We start from the raw sequence: 21,469 nt of genomic DNA on the forward strand, positions 1-21,469 counted from the left end.
ATGATCCTCTAAAAAATCTCCTCTACGCGTCCACGTGAAACAAAAATCTGTCTTCCATGAACATAAATATATCACCTTATCTTTTTTTGTATAGCCGTTTAAAATATTTTGGCAGAACATACTAGAAATAATTTAAGATGAATACCGGTCTAATTTTGGAAGAACATACATGCACAATGACTTGCAAAATACCCCTCCTCATAAGAAGTGCAAGCGCCGAGTGACGTAGCAATTTTTGATTGCATCACTCATTCATAGAATCATATAAATACGCTATGCGCACGCACGCGTGCTACGTAGTACATATCCGATCCAACACCGGCCGGCTTGTCGCACACATCGTAAACATTTGCCATATGCTGAAAAAAACATCAATTTCCTGCCAAAGTCTTCAACTAATTCAGAGCATACAAGTAGATCGGACTTAAGTAATACAATCTCATCAACGTTACACGCCAGCCATGATGAACGGACTTGATTCTAACGGGGAAAATTCGACTGGGACGAAGACCACGTTCCCCGGGTTTGCCACGGCCGCGATCCACGCCGGCCAGGACCCGGAGCAATGGGCCTCGCACGCCGTCACCCCGCTGATTTGTATGTCGACGACATTCAAGCAGTCTGCACCAGGAGAATTGAAAGCGGTAGGTTTATGGTTCATCATGCATATGATGGAGCAATGAAGCCTTGCTCCGTGGTTTCATGTGGTTGTGTTTTATTGTACCTTTTTTTTAAGTTAATTGTCTTAATTTTAGTTAATTATCACTCTTTCATTTATAAATCAGTGTTACTTTTTGAACTGTTTTAATGATCATTCCTGTTGAACAATTAATCCTCCTGTTTGTTCAATTTGTGCTCAATAACCCAATCCAACTGTCCATAGTATTGGTTACCTGCTAAATCCAACAGAGTCCAACTTGGCATTATTTACCAGCACCCAACAGAATCGACTATGCATTTTTTCAGTTGCCTGTTGAATCCAACAGAATCCAACCATATTCCCTTTAAGTTTTTGTTACCTGCTGAATCCAACATACATGTATGTATTCAACAGGATACACAAGGTCTTTACTGGTCATTCCAACAGGATCTAACGGAAATGTAAAACAGTTGGATCATGTATTGAGCAGGGTGAGGGTTGTCAAGGGACGGGCTTCCGCTTACCTACTAAAGGAAAAACTCCTCTTCACTTCATTTCTCATCTTCCAAATATATCCCCTCTTTCTACCTTAGCTCTTCACAAGAACCTCAATTTTCTAATGCTTCTACAATGTTAAGCATTTTATAAACTTGTACAAGAATTTGCCCTCCTGGTTTTGGCACATTGTTATTAGGGCCTGTGAGGCCTGCTGGGACTCGAACCCCCCCCCCCCCAATTTCAACTTACTTTCAATTGACATTTTGCTTCATTATCAACCACCAAGCCTGCTGGAATGGGCATCCATACTTTTGAATCACGTTAAAAAAAGACACCCAGGTTACCGTACCTCAATCTAAGAAATTCAACGTTACAGTATGAAAAAGTTAGCTGGAGTGGGACTTGAATGTTTTTACTCGGGGAACACCATACCAACACTCTACCAAGCAAGCTGTCTTGATCGTTGTCTCCCACTTTTTCAATATCGTGGCTTCTGGGTAGCATCCCAAGAACAAAAAAACATTGGCAATTAACACGTATAGACTGGAAAGCTCAATTGAAATTGAAAATAAAAAAATGCTGGTAGTGGTACAACGTTTCTTGTACATTCAAATCCTGTTTGATTTTAACCTGGTAAGTTTCCCACTGTGGTGCTTAGCATGACCATTTTCAGCAAACACAGGCTATATACATTTTACATTTACTTTCAAATGTAGCTTACGAAATAAGTTGCAAGAGAAGTAGGCCTAATTTATGTACGTATCTTGCAGTGACTTGAATCAAGGATGGGAAAGTCATCCCCTATTTTTTTTTCTTTCCATTCTAATGGGTTCATTCAATCTTTGTGAAAAGAAGTGTCCAGGGGACCAAATCATATACAAAGGGCTAGACAAGGCCAGGTTTTCACAATAGCTATTAGACATGTAGATTTCACTTGTAAGTGTGATAGGACTATACGGTACTTGTTTAAATACGCTTATTGCTTAGCGTGGGACAAGGCTTTGCTGGATTATCATTGGCTGCATCCAATGTAGGCCTTTATGTACTTGGCTACAGCTGGTACATGTAGTAACACAGGAATGCGTCCATGTAAATGGATCACCATGTACTCAGCCTACTGGTACATTTAGCCACAGGTGTTTCAGACAAAAATGAGTAAGCCTACAGTACATGCACAGTATTCATAGTGACAGTGCGGAGCGACAAAGGCCATCATCATAATGTAACCTTGGCTGGCCCTGGGGATGAGGATGTCTCTTTTGCTTGATGATGTTGTTGGGGGTTGTTTTTGCCACCACAACCAGAAACATGTTTGATTGAACTACCACTGTCATTCATATGCAGTTCTACCACACCTTGCGGCGCTATACGATCTTTGCGCAGAACCGAAGATACCAAAACGCTTTTACCCAGACACGAAAAACAACACCAAAATTGTTTTTAGAAAAATTCAGTGTGAGGCAGGTGATTGCGATTGTCCGGCATGTGATTGTGTGAATTGACTACGAGGCATGTGACATAGTCGGAGGCATGACACTTGGTTGGTCTGATGCATCTAACCTAGAGTGATACTGCACTGCACGTAAAACAGTCTCTGCAACTTATTTTTCGTTGATCTTTCCAACTTTTTTTTAATCCATCGTGCACATTTTCAACACTGTAGTGTAGGCCTGTCACGCCCCAACTATCGCATCGGTCCCAACTATAGTTGGGCCTGTCCTAACTATAGTTGGGCCTGTCCCAACTGTAGTTCCACAGTTGGGCTGGCCCAACTATAGTTGGGCCTGTCCCAACTATAGTTGGGACGGTCCCAACTGTAAGTTCCACTGTTGGGCTGGCCCATCTATAGTTGGGGCACTCCGATCTTTTTATTTTGCGGTGTCCCAACTATAGTTTACATTGATGTACAACTGTAAAACGTTCCCTACAGCTCTGATACACGTCTGACTTTACTGGGGACCACTGAAATTAGTTATTGATGGGGCGAATCTATAGTTGGGCCACTCCAATCTTTTTATTTTGCGGTCCCAACTATAGTGTACATTGTTGTAAGAAACATTCCCTACAACTCTAATACACATCTGACTTTACTTGGGACCAATGAAATTATCTATGGGTGGGGACCATCTGTAGTTGGGCCACCGCAATATTTTTATTTGGCGGTCCCAACTATAGTTTACATAATTGATGTACGACGACTATAAAACATTCCCTACAGCTCTGTCCGACTTTACTTGGGACCTTTGACATTAGCTATGGGTGGGGCCCATCTATAGTTGGCCGGCCATGGCAATCTTTGAATTTTGCAAAATGTTGCTGGACAATCAACCCAGCAGCTGGACAACTCATCCAACTAGGCAGTACCACGTGACCGGCCAGCCTTGCGGCATGCATGCACGACGAATACACGGTGCCAGCGCCGCGGAACATTTAATCCAACAAGATCTATCAAGCATAAAGCATCCGGCGCAACTCCAGTCGTAACTATAGTTGGGCCGACCCAACTGCCGCACTATAGTTGGGACAGTCCCAACTATAGTTGGGACCGATGCGATAGTTGGGGCGTGACAGGCCTACCCCATAAATTTGTAATGCTAATAATAACTACATATATACAAACACTGGGATGCAGAGTTTTGCAACGCTTGTATTTGAATGAATTTTTCTAACTAGGCCTTCTAACACCATGTTTAAAGCTATATATTTGTCAAGCTTTACACACAGACTGAGACAAGCAGATGTTATATAAGTTGGCTGTGCTATTGCCAAGTGTGGCCTTTATTATTACAAGTATAAATGGTCAGTGTAGTGGTCTTGCAATGTTGCAGTGTCAGCAAGCTGACGTGGACAGTGGTCTGTTACTTAATGTGTAGACAAGTGACATTAGCTGGGGTTACACGTTGCAACAGCAGCACATCAACACAGGCCTATCCCTTCCTTATAATATTTTCCCTTTCTGCCATGTCTATGGTTCGACACTGTGAACATAAATGCATGTACCTCAATTATGAATGCATGACCTGTACAAGACGAGATACTGGCAACATGGGGGTGCCTACCCGGTACTTCAGCTGTGTTTGTGCAGCCACTTGAAAATAGGCATTGTGTGGGTGTTGTGCGGGTGTTGTGCAGTGTTCCTGTTTCTTATTGGCTGAAGCATAATGGGACACTTCCAAAATGGAACATGGGGGTGATCATACAAACACTACATTGAATGTCCAGAATGCTTGTTACGAAATGTGCACGTACACACGTTTATTGACTTGTATGTGTGTGCCCATCCCATGTGTACAAGTGTACAAACCAAACTGTCATTTGTTATTTAAATTTTGATTTTTGCACATCAAAAGATAACCTTGGTGTCAGGCACAGTCCTGAAAAACCTTTGACTGGAAATTGAATATATAGCTTCACTGGGGTGCCAGTACATGTACTTGTCCATAGATACTGTATAAAAGTGATAAAGTATTCTGCAAAATTGATCATATTCATAAAAAAACACATAAATTAGAAATCCCACATTTACCATGTTAACACTTATTTGTAACATTCATGCGTTCATGTACTCGAGCAATCCAAACCAACATCTACTGCTTAAATACATGCAGCTTCAGATTCTCAAAAGGTTATAAAATCTAATCTACATGGCTATAGCTGCTATAGTATTAGTAGCGGAAACAAATTACTAGCAACAAACAACGGGGGGGGGGGGGGATAATTTTAGTAGACCAATAACAGAGTACGAATAAATATAAAGGACCTTTTTATTTCTAAATGTTTAAAGTTAAGCGATGAACAAGAACATTCCGGTTCATGTTTCAACAAAAGAAAATATTTAGATAAACGATAGGCAATAAACGATAAAGTCAGATGTTCATCTTTTTGGGAAGCAGACTACAAATTGATGTTTGACATTGTAAATCAGGAATAATGTGAAAACTATGAACCATTATAGAGCACTGGTCATAGAAAAAAAATTGGATTCTAGATGCTAGCCTGTGGTGCGATCTGAGGCAATTTCTGACCACTTTAACCAAATTGTTTTTTAGGAAAAAATGGTGGTGTACACGGTGACTGCTCTATGTTCCGACACCCCTATGTTCCGACAACCTAGATTGTGTTACTCCCGGTTAGGGTTAGGGTTAGGGTTAGGAATAGGAATATGTGCAGTCGGAACATAGGGGTGTCGGAACATAGAGGTGTAACCGTGTACACAGTGCCTGCCTTCTTTGCGACAAAAAAAAGAAAATTGGTTTCGTTGGGATGGCCCCCGTTGGCCTTCCCCTTGCTCCCCCCCCCCAGATCCGCCTTTGATGGCATAGTGTCTTGTTACTGGTACATAAACTTGAACTACATGTATGTATTTTTGACTGGAGATCCAAATTTGACTTAACTGGGTTTTGTCTCAGATTTACTCAGACTACTCCCTACCACTGATCCCTGACACAATTTCCAGTTCTAGAAAAAGAAAAATAGAATTCATACTGGGATCTTTATGAACTTTTCTCTGGCAGGGATTTGAATACAGTCGAGGTGGCAACCCTACCAGAAAAGCCCTGGAAGAGTGCATCGCAGCAATAGATGGTGGCAAATATGGTAAGTCAAAAAACTACACATGTACAATGTACACACACATTCTGATGAAGTTAAAAAAAAAAAAATTCACAAGTTTCTGACTACATCAATTCTTTACCTATCTTACATACGGTACATTCCAAGGACTTGGTCATGGGAAATCCATAAACATGAAAATGTCTTACATTTGAGAAAAAACATTTAATACCTCTGTTTGTTTACTACTGCAGCAGCAGTGTTTTGCCTGTCTGTTGTGTGTAAGCATGGAATTTTGAGCCAGGCTGTCAATAAAAGACTGGCTCTGCACAAAATGTGTGAGACAATCCTCAGTGTGATCTGGCCCCATGCTGAGAAATTTTCATAGAGCACCTAGTGCATACATGTTTGAAGAATGATTTGGGAAAAAAAAGAATATCGTTTTTAAGTAGACTGATGACTCACAAGGAATGGCGGGTCCAGAACGGATGTTACTGGCGGGGGGTGGATAGAAGGGGGCAGAAGGGCTCTCTGAAGTGAAAAATGACCTTATTTGGAACATCTTGGTCAACGCGGGGGGAGGGGGGGGGGCACCCCCTCTCAGTGATTCCTGTGAAATGTACTCTTCTTTTTTGGCCTCAGATCAGCTGATTTCATCCTCCCATGCGTGCCATTAAAAAATAGAAAAACACTGTACAAATAAGTCTTGGAAAGATTTGAATTTCCTCTTTTGTTGTGACTTCCCAGTTGCATGCCTGTGTACATGTATACATATGCTTTGTATCTTTCTAGCTGACTCATGGACTGACTCCCTGACTGCCACTTGCGATTCAGGCAATGCTTTGACATGTACCGTACATTTATAGGATTAACTCGTAACATTAATTCAGGAATGGGCTAAATACGGCCTATGGGCTCCGTTCGCTGACAAAAGATGGCACATTGTTTACCGCTTTTGAGAAACCCTTGGACGGGACACCACGTGTGCATACTGTACTGGTTCGCGCGTGAAGTACATAACCAGAATTTTATATAATTTTATATATTTAACCAGAATGTGCACAAAGCTAAGCCGTAGTGTCTTTGCGCGTGAGCGTCAGTTGTCGTCGGCATGCGAATACGTTCGAATTTAACTTGCGATGGTCTAGCCAGACTTATCCCCGCTCCCAATAATTTAGGATCATTCGAAATATAGTTACGCAGTTGATGGTCTGGGAACCAGTCTATATGTAGGGCTCCCCCAACTCTCCTTTTCTGGCCATTGATGGGGTACTTGTGCACGGAGCCCATTGTTCCGAACAGATGCATGAAAAGACTTCCAGTGAATAGCTATTTCAAATCAATTGAATAGAATTTTGTGGGATCTGGAAACCAGCTCTACATTCCTTGTCTTGGTTGTTCTCTCCTCACAAACTAGGGTTGGCGTTCGGTTCTGGTCTTGCGGCGACGACCGCCATCTGCCAGATGCTTAAGACTGGTGACAGTCTGGTGTGCATGGACGACCTGTACGGTGGCACCAACCGATTCTTCAACCGCATTCTGATCAATGGCGGGGTGAAAATCAAAATGGTGGATGCTTGCAATATGGCATTGGTAGAGGCTGCAATTGATTCTAGCACAAAGGTACAAATTTTTATTTATTTATTTATTTATTTCATGTTAGTTTACCAGGGTAGCCCCCCATCAGTTGTCAATGAACTGTTCTCCCTAGGGGCCCAGGATTGCATAAAAACATGATATAATAACAACAAAAATTACAAATAACACAAATCCACTATGATTATGAATGAATGCACAATTGTAAAATAACAACTGATGGAAACAAACTGTATTCATTTGTAACAAAATCAAGGTATAAAGGAATTTTTTTGAGTAAAAAATGCCTGTCATTGCTGACTTGTAATTCGTTTGATTTTCGCCTCTCTTTATGCACCTTAAACTAAAATGGACAGCCTAAACGACCTCAACAGACAAATGATTCTATACCAGCAGATTATGTGTTACCTTGGGAATAGCAGTCCCAGAATTTTATCAAGAAAGTAAGTACCGGTAGTAGTAAAGTCTGAAACAAGCCAATATGGCCCATCAAGCTGGGGTTTATCCCAAGTTTGCGTGACTGAGAATGAAATGACTGAGAATATGTCTGTTTTCCCCTGGATGGGATGCCAGTCCATCGCAAGTTACTCACCAGCTAATGCCAGTACCCATTTAAATACTCCTTGGTGGAGGGAGGCAAGTAGGGGTGACATTTATGGCACGATATGGGACAGAGGGAACCCCCCTCTTTTGTGTTGGTCATTGTGTTTATACCAGAATCTCAGGAATTCTTTTGAGATATCGAGGGGGGATGTGTGAGGTAACAATAGTCTAGGGTTTGCAAAGGGTATAGGGAGATGGGGGGGGGGGTACCCCTCCGTCCCATATTGTGCTGGGTATAAGGGGTGAAGTGGCTTGCCCAAGGACAAACATATGGTCAGCGGGTGGATTCGAACCCCTGACCCTCTGATCACGAGTCACAAACCCTTACTACTACATGTAGACCACATGCAGTCCCCCCAAGAAACCTTCCACGAAAATGAGAGGATTGTTTTCCACTCATTTTTATGCCATTGCAAGATTGTGGAGACTGTATTTCTCCTGCTCCCTTTCCCTGTAGATGATCTGGATCGAGACACCAACCAATCCAACCCTGAAGCTGGTCGACATCGAGGCAATTTGCAATGTAGCACATCGTCATGACATCATCGTGGTGGTGGACAACACCTTTGCTTCGTCTTACTTCCAGGTAAAACTTTTTGGAATTGTTTCAGGCTCTCTACAGGGTGAGTAAAAAAACAAAAACCACCAAATGGCACCCCCCTTTTTTGTTAAGAAGTTCTGCATGTAATGCTTTCCAGATCTAGGATGTGAAAGCCCGATTAATAAGCTTTCTTTCAGTACAAGAATCATTCAAATCACTCATGTACAATATGTACGTTTTGAGTTACGGAGTTTTGAACACTGTAGTTTTAAAATTTTAAGGCATGTGATATTTCAGTAAAATGAAACCATGTCGAAATATGAAAACGATATCAGAATAATCCCTTAAGACTCTGGGTAGCCAAGTAGAAGGCAGGGCAAGACTATAAACCCTTGACATTGTAAATCATATTGTTTTAACTTTGGAAGCTGAAGCTATTTAAAGAAAGGTTACGATAACTGCATGATCATGGTTATGAGAGTGCTCAGATGTGTTTTTTTGATATGTAAATTGTTTTTGCTTGCTGAAATATCGCTTACTTTTTTTAAAAGACCAGACAGAGTTCAATATTTAATGTTAATTACCTCCGAAACAATTTGGTTTGCGTGTTATTGATTTCTGAAAACAATTATTCATGAAACCTGATAATCTGTCATCCTGTGCAGCAGCAGGAGTTGATTGTTCCAATAAAACCTATATTTGCGTAATCGTTTTGTAAACTTTTATTATCGGAGCATGCTATTGCATCAGCTCAGCTTTGCGTACTGTGTTTTTTTAGTGGACCAAATTTGGTGGGAATTTGTCTGATTTTGTGAAAAGGATAACATCCTGCCATTGGTTAATGAATAACCATTCCACTGGCCAGTGGAATGGTACGATTGAGTGTGGTCATTATGGCAACTGTAATTTTTTATCAGTAGTCCAGCTTTGTTTTGAGAAGGTGCACTTTTGAAAACATATGGTAGAATACTACTGACGCATGGAAACAATAGTTTCTTGGGGAGGGGGGGTTTCAGAATGCAGCTTTGATGAGCATAAGCAAAATGCATGAAATTTATTTTCAATAATTTAGAACACAGTATTTCCTAATGTGAGGATCAAGTATCTAATAAATAATGCGAAAAAATGTTTGTTTTTGTTTTCTTACTTGAAGACAAAAGACAACAAGACACAAGAATGGTGTTAGTATATAGTCTCCCAAAACCCTTCTCTTTAATTTTTTTTTATAATAAAAAAAAATTATGACCACAAAACAATGTACATTTTAAAATTGATGTATGGTGATATCTGAAAGGTTTTGTAGATCAGTTTACATACATTGACTGGATCATACCTTGTACCTTTTAAAAAGTACTTCTGATTAAGTATAGGGAGTAAAAGTACTTCTAGACAAGTATAGGGAGCAGAATTTGATCATTGATCAATCTGTGTTCATGTTACTATTGTGCAGCGCCCCCTAGATTTTGGAGCGGACATCGTGCTTCACTCTGCGACCAAGTATGCCAACGGACACAGTGATGTCGTCATGGGGCTCATCAGCATGAAACGCGACGATCTGAGGGACAGGTTGCACTTCTTACAGTACGGTGAGTGCAGTTGATCCGCAACCAATAGATTATTTTGGACTTGGCCATAAGCCTTGCCCGTTCTGCACCATACTGTTCCAGCCATGCATGCCATGTTTTAGTGCATGAATGTCAGACAACCATTTGGTTGTGTAGTCACAGCTGTGATAAGTCAAAACATTATGGGATAGGGCTCAAAGGCATGTAGTATCATTTTAAATGCAAACACTCAATAATGAAACTGCCAAAATATGAAATATCCGACTTGACTGTAAGTAAATAATCGTATGAAACATCGTGTGAAATTGTTGAGCATATGGTATGCTGTCATTCGCAAGAAAAGAGGAATTTTGTATCAGTACTAACGATGGTTAGGGCCTAACCATCACTGACAACAAACAGTTTTCTTCAATACTACATACGTTAAGTGGCTGTGAGGCAGCTGTTGGCTTATGCTAGGAAACGTTCGGTATATGTATGTACATGTATTACTTTTCCCACGACTGAGACAGCACTCAGACACTCCCTGTGACTTACGCACAACAGATTCCGTGAGCTGCACTTTGAAGGTTGAAAACTGAACAATGGTTTTTTTGGGTGTTTTTCCAGCACCAATGGACACAAAACATTGAACAGCTCGGTGGAACGCTGTCTGCTATGAATTGATCGCCCATAAATCGGTCCATTTCATGAAATTACAACAATCTTACATTTTGTAAATGATCCTACCGGTACATGTACATGCTTATTGATTGGTCTGTTACATGTGCTTCTATCCCTAACTTTTGCACACTACAGCGTGTCCCAAAAAAAATGTCCCTCTCATAGACCACAAAATAATTACTAAAATCAAGTTTTATACTCAATTAAGTTTACAGATTTAGAAAGCCCACTTTATTTTGTAGTTCCTGTGAAAATTTCAAAGGTCTCGCTTCATTGGTTTTGAATACACAGGCTTTCATGTAACAGCAGTGCTTTCTGGCCCATTCCAAGTTTGATAAAAAGAAATGCACACTACAGACATACCTTATTCCATGCTTCACTTTAAATTCAACAACTCTGTTCTTGTTTTTGTTATTGAGTAACTAAAGTCAAGTTCATTTACTTTTTAAAATGAAAACGAATCAAAGTTCAGTTCCACTGGTCATGTTTGCTTTCACAGGGTGTGTTCCACTTATGGTTTGTCCTTCAATGTCCAGCTTGTAAACCTTTATTGTCCCGCTGCACGTCCTTCCACCTGCAAACTTGGAATGGGCTGAAAAGCACTGCTGTTACATAATAGACTGTGTATTCAAAACCAATGAAGCGAGACCAATGAAATTTTCACAAAAGTTACAAAATTAAATGGGCTTTCTAAATCTGAACACTAAATTGAGAATAATACTTGATTTTGGAATTAATTAAGCAGTCTATCAGAGGGACATTTTTTTGGGGACACGCTGTACAATGTACATTTACTCACATGTAAACAGAGACATAACAACATGTAGAGGTGTTAACCGTTAAAAATTATCCTGCATCCTTCACAGTCAGCAAAACAGTTTAGTAGAGGCATGTCAGATGGTGTACAGTCCAGTCCTGAACCACATCATATAGTGTTGTTTGATGACAGCTATAGAGGCCTTAAAATACTAAAATAAAAAAGAAAATTAAAGGCAGTAGAGATGTTGATCATGTTGGAGTGCTGTGGCCTCTTGGTTAAGGGCACTGGATTCGTGGTCTGTGGGTAAAGCTGCGGGTTGTGGGTTGGAGTCCAGCCGGGGTCATGGTGGGTGTGCCCTTGAGCAAGGCACTTTGTCACTCATTGCTTCTCTCCACCCAGGAGTAAATGGGTACCTGTGAGGGCAGAGATGGTTATTGTTGATTGAATAAGCTTGCTTGCGCCTAACAGGCAGCATTCAGCTGTATACTCCCCAGGGAGCTGAGATGGTATTTGGAATGTTTAATTGGCCCAGTGATCAGGGGTAATAATAATACTGTACCGGTATGCGCTGTGATTTAGTTTACTAATAAGAGCGTTCTTAAATGCCGATTATTATTATTATTATTATTATTATTATGTTGGGTTTATATTTTCTTTCATAGCTTCTGGAGGCATCCCGTCCCCCTTCGACTGTTTCCTGGTGAACCGTGGCCTCAAGACGTTGCATGTGCGCATGCGGCAGCACGAGAAGAATGCGTTTGCTGTCGCCACGGCACTGGAGGCCAACCCACGGGTAACAAGGGTCACTTACCCAGGTGAGTTAAATTGTACTACAGCAATAGTGAATCATGATGAATCAGCAAATTTGATGAAGTGTTTTCTGTTGCAGTACTCAGAGTGATTTGTCTATCAGGACAGTTTTCTTCGTCAATCGTAGTACATCAAAAATTACATTGCAAAAAGTACTGACTCTGCATGATTTACAATTATTAGGGCAAAAATTCAATACAATGCCTAGTCGAGTCAGTCTCAAGTCCTGTCACAAGTCAAGTCACAAGTCAATTCACATGTAGCAGAAGATAAACAATACCAAAGAAACGCCTTTGTCACATTGCACATGAATAGCTCGTGACTTGACTTAAAGCTACAGTCCATCATTTGTAATTTGTGCATTTTGTTCGTTTGAAGCAACAAAAGAGTTCAAAATGTAATGAAGGATACTGAGCAACTAACCTGATGAAGTTTCAGCTAAGCTTCAGCTGTACATTCCGAGAAAAACAGCATTCTAAGATCTCAATTTCAAATCAAAAGTTACTGAATCATGTTTTGAATTGTTTTGAATTGCAGCTATACGCGACGTCGCGCACTGATCCGACGAATTATAACAACCACGCGCGCGTGTGCGTCGTTCCAATACTTGTGCGCGCTGCGCTGAATAACAAAACAAACTACTAATTTAAATTTTCCTACGGTGCTTCTTAAGAATCACCATTGGAAATGCCTTCTTTCGTTGATTACTTCAAAATGACAGCTTCCCAGAAAGAAAAATTTCACAGGGAGTTTAGTTCCCTTACTATCTTTCAACCAAGTTTGTTTTTCAACAATAATTACGCCAGTTACTTTTCGGATGGCTGCAAATGATGGACTATAGCTTTAGGACTGGAGGACTTGCGATGGACTTGACTATTAACCCTGTGACTGACTTGCGATTGGCTTGTGTGAATTAGACCGCACTACAACTCTGAAAGCCATGTCAAATATCAGATAAAATATGATTTTCAGAGCCCCTTTTTTTCTGTACTTGCCTCTCCAACAAAAATATGAACAAAATCTGCAGGTCTGAAGTCCCATCCCCAGCACGAGCTTGCCAAGAAGCAGATGAGAGGCTTTAGTGGAATGGTGACGTTCAGGATCAAGGGGGAACTGGCTCAGGCTCAGGACTTCTTCAAATACATCAAGGTCTTCACCCTGGCCGAGAGTCTTGGAGGGTTCGAAAGCCTGGCTGAGCTGCCGTAAGTTAATCAAGAGCAAGGGTTGGAAGAATTTTGGCTAATATCCCCTCCCCACCCGCCCAAGTTAATGATGCCATTGACCCTTGCCCATGTTCAAGTACTGACCTTTGGTCATGGAATAAACAAACTTCGTTCAGTGAGAACTCAGAGAAATAAGGGGTTACCCGTGGCATTAATATGGCGATGGGTACAGCTGAGCTCTTTTGTAAATTACATTGATTGCATAGATGTCAAGCTGGGAGTCTGACAGAGCGAGCCGCAAAGAACATCATAATGTAACCTTGGCTGGCTTTACCTTTTAAGCATTGAGCACAGCACATTGAGCTAACATAAGAGGAAAAACTACCTGAAAAGTTAATGATGAAACAATTGATATTTCCGTGTGTGCCTAACGCTGTGCATATTCACGCCATGAAATAGTACTTCAAAAAGTAATGCATGTATACTGCTGAAAACATTCGAAAAGTACCAACCTGTTTTGCATGTTTGACTATTTTCAGGGCGATAATGACACATGCATCTGTACCACCAGAACAGCGTAAGGAACTTGGCATTGATGATACACTGATTCGACTCTCCGTGGGTATCGAAGACGCGGAAGACCTGGTCAATGATCTGACCCAAGCTCTGGAGAAGGCTGTAAGTTCAATCTAGTCTCATGTCATGAATATATTTTAAGTTGCGTTTCCCGTGCTCTTCAAAAATTTGAATTTTTTTCCTCCTATTAAACAAATTTTCAAGTTGTATGTTTTATTCCAATATTTGGACGTCTGTAACCCTCTGAATTTGGTTTTTTGGTTTGGGCACAAACAGATATGCTTTGTGAATGCACTGGCTCCCGGTCTGTACATTTGCGATACTGATTTGGGGCAGGAACCAGCCTATCCTGTGAGAATGGAATTTCTGTCTGAAAGCCAGTAGTTCAAAATTGTTAAATTATAAATCAATTGCTAGAGAATTAGCAGTTCGAAAAGGAATCTATTTTTTTGCGGTTAAAACTTGAAAATAGCACGGGGAACCCAAACTTAAACAGCCATACATTGTGGTTAGTGTACACTCACGAGTTATTTCATCATTGTGAAAACAAACTTGTGATCGTGACAAATTTCAAGGTAGCACTTGTTTATGGCTGTGGTTTGGGACATGGCTTTTTACACGCAGGGCAGCATCTTGGCATGAAGAAACGCACACAAAAACATAAAGAAACGCACAAGCAAAATGCCACAGTTGCATCAAAGTTGTCTTTAGGCCTCTTGGGTAGCTGTAGTTTCTGCATACAAACAACGGAACAACTCATCACTTCAATCCAGCTAAGCAGGGGCTAGCCCCATAAATGTGGCCTATTTACTGGACTGCCTCCGTAAACATAGGCCACACATCCACATGTACAAAAACGTGTCGCATTTGCCAAATTTAGATTTTCACATTTAGGCTTAGTTTGTAGGTTTTTTTTGCTTTAGAAGCATACTCACCCTCTTTATAGGCTAATCAGAAAGTGCTGCCTTTTTCAGATGTATATTTTTCGTGAAATTTCCAGATTCATTTTTACACGTTTGCGTATCAAAATTTCAACATGAAATTTCACAAAAATTAGACATCTGAAAAAGGCAGCACTTTCTGACTAACCTATAAAGGGGGTGAGTATGCTTCTAAAGCAAAAAAATCCTACAAACTAAGCCAAAATGTGAAAATCAAAATTTGGCAAATGCGACATGTTTTTGTACATGTGGATGTGTGGCCTATGTTTACAGAGGCAGTCCAGTAAATAGGCCACATTTATGGGCTAAGCAGGGGCTAGTGTGTGGCCTTGTGCATTGAATTTGCGGCCTGTGGGTAATTCTGCAGGTTGTGTGTTTGAATCCAGCCGGGGGTTATGGTGCGTGTGCCCTTGGGCAAGGCACTTTGTCACTCATTGCTTCTCCCTACCGGGAGTAATTGGGTAGCTGTGAGGGCAGAGATAGTAATTGTGTTTGATTGTAGCTGCCTTGCGCCAAAATGGCTGCATTGAGCTGTATACTCCCCAGGGAGCTGAGATGGTATTTGAATGTTTCATCTGCCCAATGATCAGGGGTAATAATAATGTAAAGCGCTTTGATCTTAGTTAAAAGCGGTATATAAGGCAAAAAAAAAAAAGTCTCCGGTTTCTGGTATGGAGCTTGCCCAAAAAGTGATGCGGCGACGTGGCTTTTTTTTTTTTTACCTGACTTTTTTGCTTCAAATGTGTGCTGATGACTGCAAATGGTGTCCGACTAAACTTAGTGCAAATATATGGGAGTCCCGAGAGACCACATAAAGCTTATTCTCGACCATAACCCAATCTAAAAACACGTTAAAATTGTGCAGCAGCAGTATTCCAGTCAAACCAGTGATTTGGCGGTTTTGGGACATCATCTTTCATTAAAAAAAAACTTTTTCATTTTGCCGACGCGCATGGCTACGGCGACGCGCGCGCATACCAGAAACCGGAGACTTTTTTTTTTGGCCTAAGAACCTGTTATTATTATTATTACTTATTTGACCATCTGCTTAAAGACATCTTTTTGGTCGTTGATGTTTTCTTAAAACTACATTTCGCTCTCTCTTTGCAGGTTCCTGCATCTATGCTGTAAAATGGGGACATCCAGCAGTGACGACTTTGAGAATCAGCATTTGCCAACATGGCGCTTTGCATCAGTGTAACATGTTTTTAAATTGTCAATAAGTATGACGACACATTTTCTGTAATTATTGCAGTGGATTTTACAGACATCGGAATGACCAAGTACATAAAACAATTGCAAAATATTTTTTTAACCCTACATGTGGTTTACACTAAGAGGATAAATGTGAATTTTCCATTGCAAATTTATTGAATTCTGTCCGTTCTTAATAGGGGGCTGGGTATTATCTAAAGGTAATGAACATACACCATTTACAAACATTCAAAAATGAAACTGTCAAAATATTTTGAAATATCCTACTTGATTGTAAGTGAATAATAGGATCAAGCATTCTGTGAAATCGTTGCCCCTAGAATGCTGTCTTTTATTTTTAGTAAAGAGAAAGTAACCATAATTTCCTTGTGATTGTTGGGACAAACCATCAGCTTTTCAACATAAATCTAAGCTTTGTGTTGAAAAATGGAGATGTGTTCTCACAGGTTTCTCAAAAAGTATATCTTCCGAGCTGAAATTTCAACAGGTTAGTTTTTTAATTACCTGCTTGAGATTTATTGTTTTGTTGTTTCTTAAAATGGGCAAACACACATTTTTCCTTTCGCAAGTGGTATCCATTTCCTTTGAATACTTAGGGAAAAAATTCAGTCAAATACTTTTCAGGCTATTAATTCGGGCGATTCACAATGCAGTGTGCCACCAAGAGTTGGCAACAAAGAGTTAATTTTTCCCAGTGCATTGTGGGAGATGGTCGACAAATTCGCAGCGCGGGACATTTGAAATTGTTAGTTTTTACGCCCAGAAAGTTCGTAAGCGTATGATTCGAGTATATCTGTTTGCCCTTTTGTTTTCGTTTTATCGATATGGAGTTTTCTGTAAGGCGGCAGAACGCTTTGCCCCAATCTATAACAAATTAGCTCAAGTTTTCTACTGACACTCGTCCAAATGGGCCATGTTTTGTCGACCGTAAACTTGAAAAATGAACTCTCCATGGCAAACTCTTGGTGGCGCACTGCATTGTGAATCGCCCGAATTGGAAACTATCCCACAAGATTTTTGTTGTGAAATTTTAAATACATGTTGCCATTGACAGTCTGAGGCAAGACGGAAAAGTAAACGGGAAAGCATGCACCAAACGAGTGGGGGGGGGGAACAATAGGTAGTACATTTGTTGGAATATTGCAGCTGAAATTTCGATCAAGAATTTGGATTACCTTAAAAAAAAAAAAAAAAACCTTACGACAGCTGTTTTAAGTTTAATTTTGAATTTTTTGGTGTCAGAATTTTGACACTTCTGTATTGACGGGTCTTCTCTCCTGTAAAATATTATGGGTTGTTAGATATATGTACTAATCCCTTTTTCCCCCTTTATCTATCGTTATTTATAATACTGTAATACTTATTTGACTGGAATAGTAAAGGTATAAGGTTAGCGTAGAACAATTTGATTTCTTCCATTAGGTTTAAAGTATTTTCTTTTCATTTTGAAACTATTCGTGTATTAGATTGTTATGTTACAAATTGCGGACTATCCAGGCTTTAACAATTCCATTAATTGTGATTGCAACCTTTTTCAGAAAAAAAAATCATTTCGTTAACTACAAAATGTGTGAGTTTAAGGATTTGTTTTAGAAACCACATTGTGCATTGGTACTGTGTGTAGTGGCGGGAAATTGTTCAGCCTTGGCGGAGGTGTGCGCTCTCTGAGTGCTTTCTAGTTTGAAAAGAAAAATTCTCAAATGAGCAATGGATTTACTGTTTGTTGGCCGTAAAAACAATAGTGAATATTGTGATATTTTCTCAGGATAATTATAGCGTAGGTTATGTTGTGTACTATTCACAAATACCTCAGGCAGTTTAACAATTCCTATTGGTCAAGAGCCCGTCACGTGGGTGGTTTTAAACCACCGGTAAAGTACCGCTGCATTCTGCACCACATTGCGCAGTACGCACAGCACGCACAGCACGCGCAGCGCGCGCCAATTTCCATGTAAGGAGATTTTTAGCACTAAGCGCGAGGCGCGTACCATAGCTATAGCCAGAGAGGTGTTTTACAAATTATGAAGTAAAAGTGTTGAACAAAGTCGTTTGAAATGTATAATTTGTGACTTATTCATTTGTCCGGTATTAAACAAGTACGTTTGATGGCGGATTCGGCTTGGGCCATTAGCGGCGACCAGGCCCCTCCCTAGCCCGTTTTAAACGTATTTGTTTAAAACCGGCATAGCGCATATTTATTTGGTGGATGGTCTTCTAGGGTAGGCATGTACCAGGGTAATAATCATACATGTATCCTTGTACATGCATTTTAAGATTACCAAAGCAGCTTACAGGGGAAACAAAATATCAAACAACTGTTTTATTCTGATATTATTCACTTTGAATAAATATGCACTTTGTATATAAGAAGTAATTATATGCAGTTCGTATATACAGCCACTGAATTTTTAAAGTTGCGATGCAATAACTAGTGAACTGTTGCAGTGTGCTTAAAACGTAAATTATTTCACACATATTTGTAATAGTCGCAATACTTTGCACAATATCTATAGCGCTAAAATTTTGAATAATGTGACTTTTTCATGGAGTTAATGATAAGCACTATTTTTTTCCTGTGCAAAACTTCAATTTAAAATGCTGAATAATCAACTTAATGTTGATAACTTATATTCTATTTATGCTGTATTTCATGTGTTCATTCTTGTTAAATGGGTACTGAATAATATATTTTTTTCTCAAATGGTACAGTGTATACTTGATATAGGCCTACATGTTAATTGGAGTGATCTGAACATAATCACAATTAATACAACTTTTGAGTGGAATTTCTCGGAATGTATGTGTGATAGCAGTGTTGAATAATACCTTAAAAAGGCCTTCGCTACCTTTAGTAGAAGACACCTGCCTTCTGCTATAGCATTGCGGCAACCCCCCCCCCCCCCCCCCAATTATCATGGAAGCTATTTTAAATTTTCGGAAGTGAGAGGTCAATTTCGGGCACGATATTTCTCTTTCACGTCCGGCGATTTTTCAGTTTCCATAAATTGAGATGACAGTATAAATTTTAACAAAGCTCTTTTCGAGGATGATTTTCTTAAGAAATTAATGTACCAAAATAATTGCACATTTTTGAATTTTCGCACGAAAATTTTCTTATTCAAGGCGTTTTTCACGCTTTTCTGATTTTTTTTTTGAATCCAAGTCTTTCTTTTGTCCTTATGAAAACCTAAAGAGAATCGTTATCGTTTATAATTCAGTACCGTTACAGCGAGAAATGTGCACCGAGGAATACATCCAAAAGTCACCCATTGACTGCACACCGTCATGTCTCGTCTTCAACTGCCAACACTGATTGATTTTAAATGAAAAACAACACATTTTGCTGCATCAACACTCCATACCAGGCCAAAATAAAGAAGAACTTAACCCTTACAGTCCTGAATCCTCCAATTTTAATATGATTGTGCACACCCCCTAGGGAGTTAGGGCTAAAGCAACTTCCCCGTGTTTTTCCTTTCACCACAAAGTGTGGTACAATCTGGTAACAAGATTTCGCATATATAATCATTTGCATTTATCCCTAAAGTAACATACCGAATTAGTAAAAAAAGGCTTACTTGGACTAAAGATTCTATTTGTACTAAACACCCGGCTTACTGGCATTTCGAAGAAATCAAGAAATGTAGGTGATTTCCAATGATCAGTTAGTTGACTGATTTTTTTTGAAATACAGATAGAGAGCGGCAGTGGACAAAATCGTCATTTGTGATCGAAAGGCTGTGCATGGTTTTTCACTGTTTTCTCGAAAAGTATAATATCCAATGAGCTGAAACTTCGACAATTTAGGTTTTCGAACATTCCAAATGTTTGGATTTGGATTTTGAGTGGTGTTATTATTGGAAACGCGAACAAAATGCATGAAATGATCTTTAGGCCAAAAAAAAAAAAGTCTCCGGTTTCTGGTATGCGCGCGCGTCGCCGTAGCCATGCGCGTCGGCAAAATGAAAAAGGTTTTTTTTCAATGAAAGATGATGTCTCAAAACCGCCAAACTCACTGGTTTGACTGGAATCATGCTGCTGCACAATTTTAACGTGTTTTTAGAGTGGGTTATGGTCGAGAATAAGCTTTATGTGGCCTCTCTGGACTCCTATATATTTGCACTAAGTTTAGTCGGGCACCAGTTGCAGTCATCAGCCGACATTTGAAGCAAACAAATCAGGTAAAAAAAAAAAAAAAAGCCGCGTCGCCACACCACTTTTTGGGCAAGCTCCATACCAGAAACCGGAGACTTGTTTTTGGCCTTAGAAGACAGACGAAGGACGCTCACAGGGGGAACGGAATGATAGAAACGCGTTAAAGGGAATGAAACGAACTCCAGTGATGTGCACTGAATGAGACACAATAGCATGAATCTGGCAAAGGGACAGAGACAATGAGCATACAGGATGGAATAATACTTTATTTATTCAGATTAATTGGTAAAAACACCTGTCTCCCAAAAATACAACTATCCAATTAAAAGTAGTATACCAAATTTGATTAAAAACCGTCCAACAGAGTAAAAATACATTAACAACAATAATTCCCTTAATTACAATAATTCCCTGAATAATATGAAAAATCTGTGCCACAATTACATGTAGTCGTGTATATTATAATTATTTTGAGTTGCATTATAACAGTGTGTTAATTATCTCAAATTTCTGAAAGATTAACGAAATACAAAGTCAATTGCAAGACTGAGCAGAAAAATATATACTAGAAAAACTGCATAGTTATATTTCTACAGAAATTCTATTGATAGAGGATAGTCGTTGTGTTTTCCAAGCTTTTGATAGCATTTTTGAATACAACCGTTGAATGTCAATGAATCGAAAAATAAAAGTTTTGAATTTATGGGACGGAGCAGCGTTTTGTGCATTTTCACTTTGACGTAGGCCATGATGACATTTCATGCCAGATTGACTTATTCCTTAAACTTGAGCACCCTTCGTATTTCTTAGACCTCATGGGTAGACTTTATGAGTATAGCGGCCGTCTTATAGGGCATCATTTGTTACTTTAATTCAGTAACAATGAGTGCTTAAAAGGTTTATTTCTGGTATGTCACAGCAAGACAAAATGTATTGCCTTGATGACTGCTACCTATAAGGTCCATATACGCCTTTTTTGAAATATTGTGGGCAAGAGAGAGCGCCTTTTTTCAGTGGATGACCTCTCTTGTATATTCACCCGCAAATGTATTATATTATGTTATTCATTTTTTAAAAACTATTTCATTGAAAATAAAACATCGTGGGATTAAAATTTTTTTACCAAAACAAACTTAAATAAAATAAAAAGTAATTGACAACCTCGGGGGGGGGGGGGGGGGGGGGGGCTCAA

The 21,469-nt window shown here is 39.7% G+C and overlaps 1 protein-coding gene across 1 annotated transcript; it reads left to right on the top strand.

Annotated features, from left to right (window-relative positions):
* Positions 1 to 274: 274 nt before the first annotated feature.
* Positions 275 to 16,463, top strand: LOC119728162 (cystathionine gamma-lyase-like). Its single transcript, XM_038200245.1, has 9 exons — positions 275 to 644; positions 5,653 to 5,734; positions 7,107 to 7,312; positions 8,346 to 8,474; positions 9,880 to 10,015; positions 12,080 to 12,232; positions 13,255 to 13,429; positions 13,930 to 14,068; positions 16,018 to 16,463. The coding sequence occupies exons 1-9, from the start codon at positions 462 to 464 to the stop codon at positions 16,036 to 16,038; spliced, it is 1,224 nt and encodes a 407-aa protein (XP_038056173.1). The 5' UTR covers positions 275 to 461; the 3' UTR covers positions 16,039 to 16,463.
* Positions 16,464 to 21,469: the final 5,006 nt, after the last annotated feature.

This window comes from Patiria miniata, unplaced genomic scaffold (genome assembly GCF_015706575.1).
Source record: "Patiria miniata isolate m_02_andy unplaced genomic scaffold, ASM1570657v1 HiC_scaffold_20, whole genome shotgun sequence".
Classification (NCBI taxonomy): Eukaryota; Metazoa; Echinodermata; class Asteroidea; order Valvatida; family Asterinidae; genus Patiria; species Patiria miniata.

Coding starts and splice junctions, on each gene's coding strand:
- LOC119728162 (XM_038200245.1), top strand. CDS start 462: ATGATGAACGGACTTGATTCTAACGGGGAAAATTCGACTGGGACGAAG. Junction 5,735..7,106: donor AATAGATGGTGGCAAATATG/GTAAGTCAAAAA, acceptor CTCACAAACTAG/GGTTGGCGTTCGGTTCTGGT. Junction 8,475..9,879: donor TTGCTTCGTCTTACTTCCAG/GTAAAACTTTTT, acceptor ACTATTGTGCAG/CGCCCCCTAGATTTTGGAGC.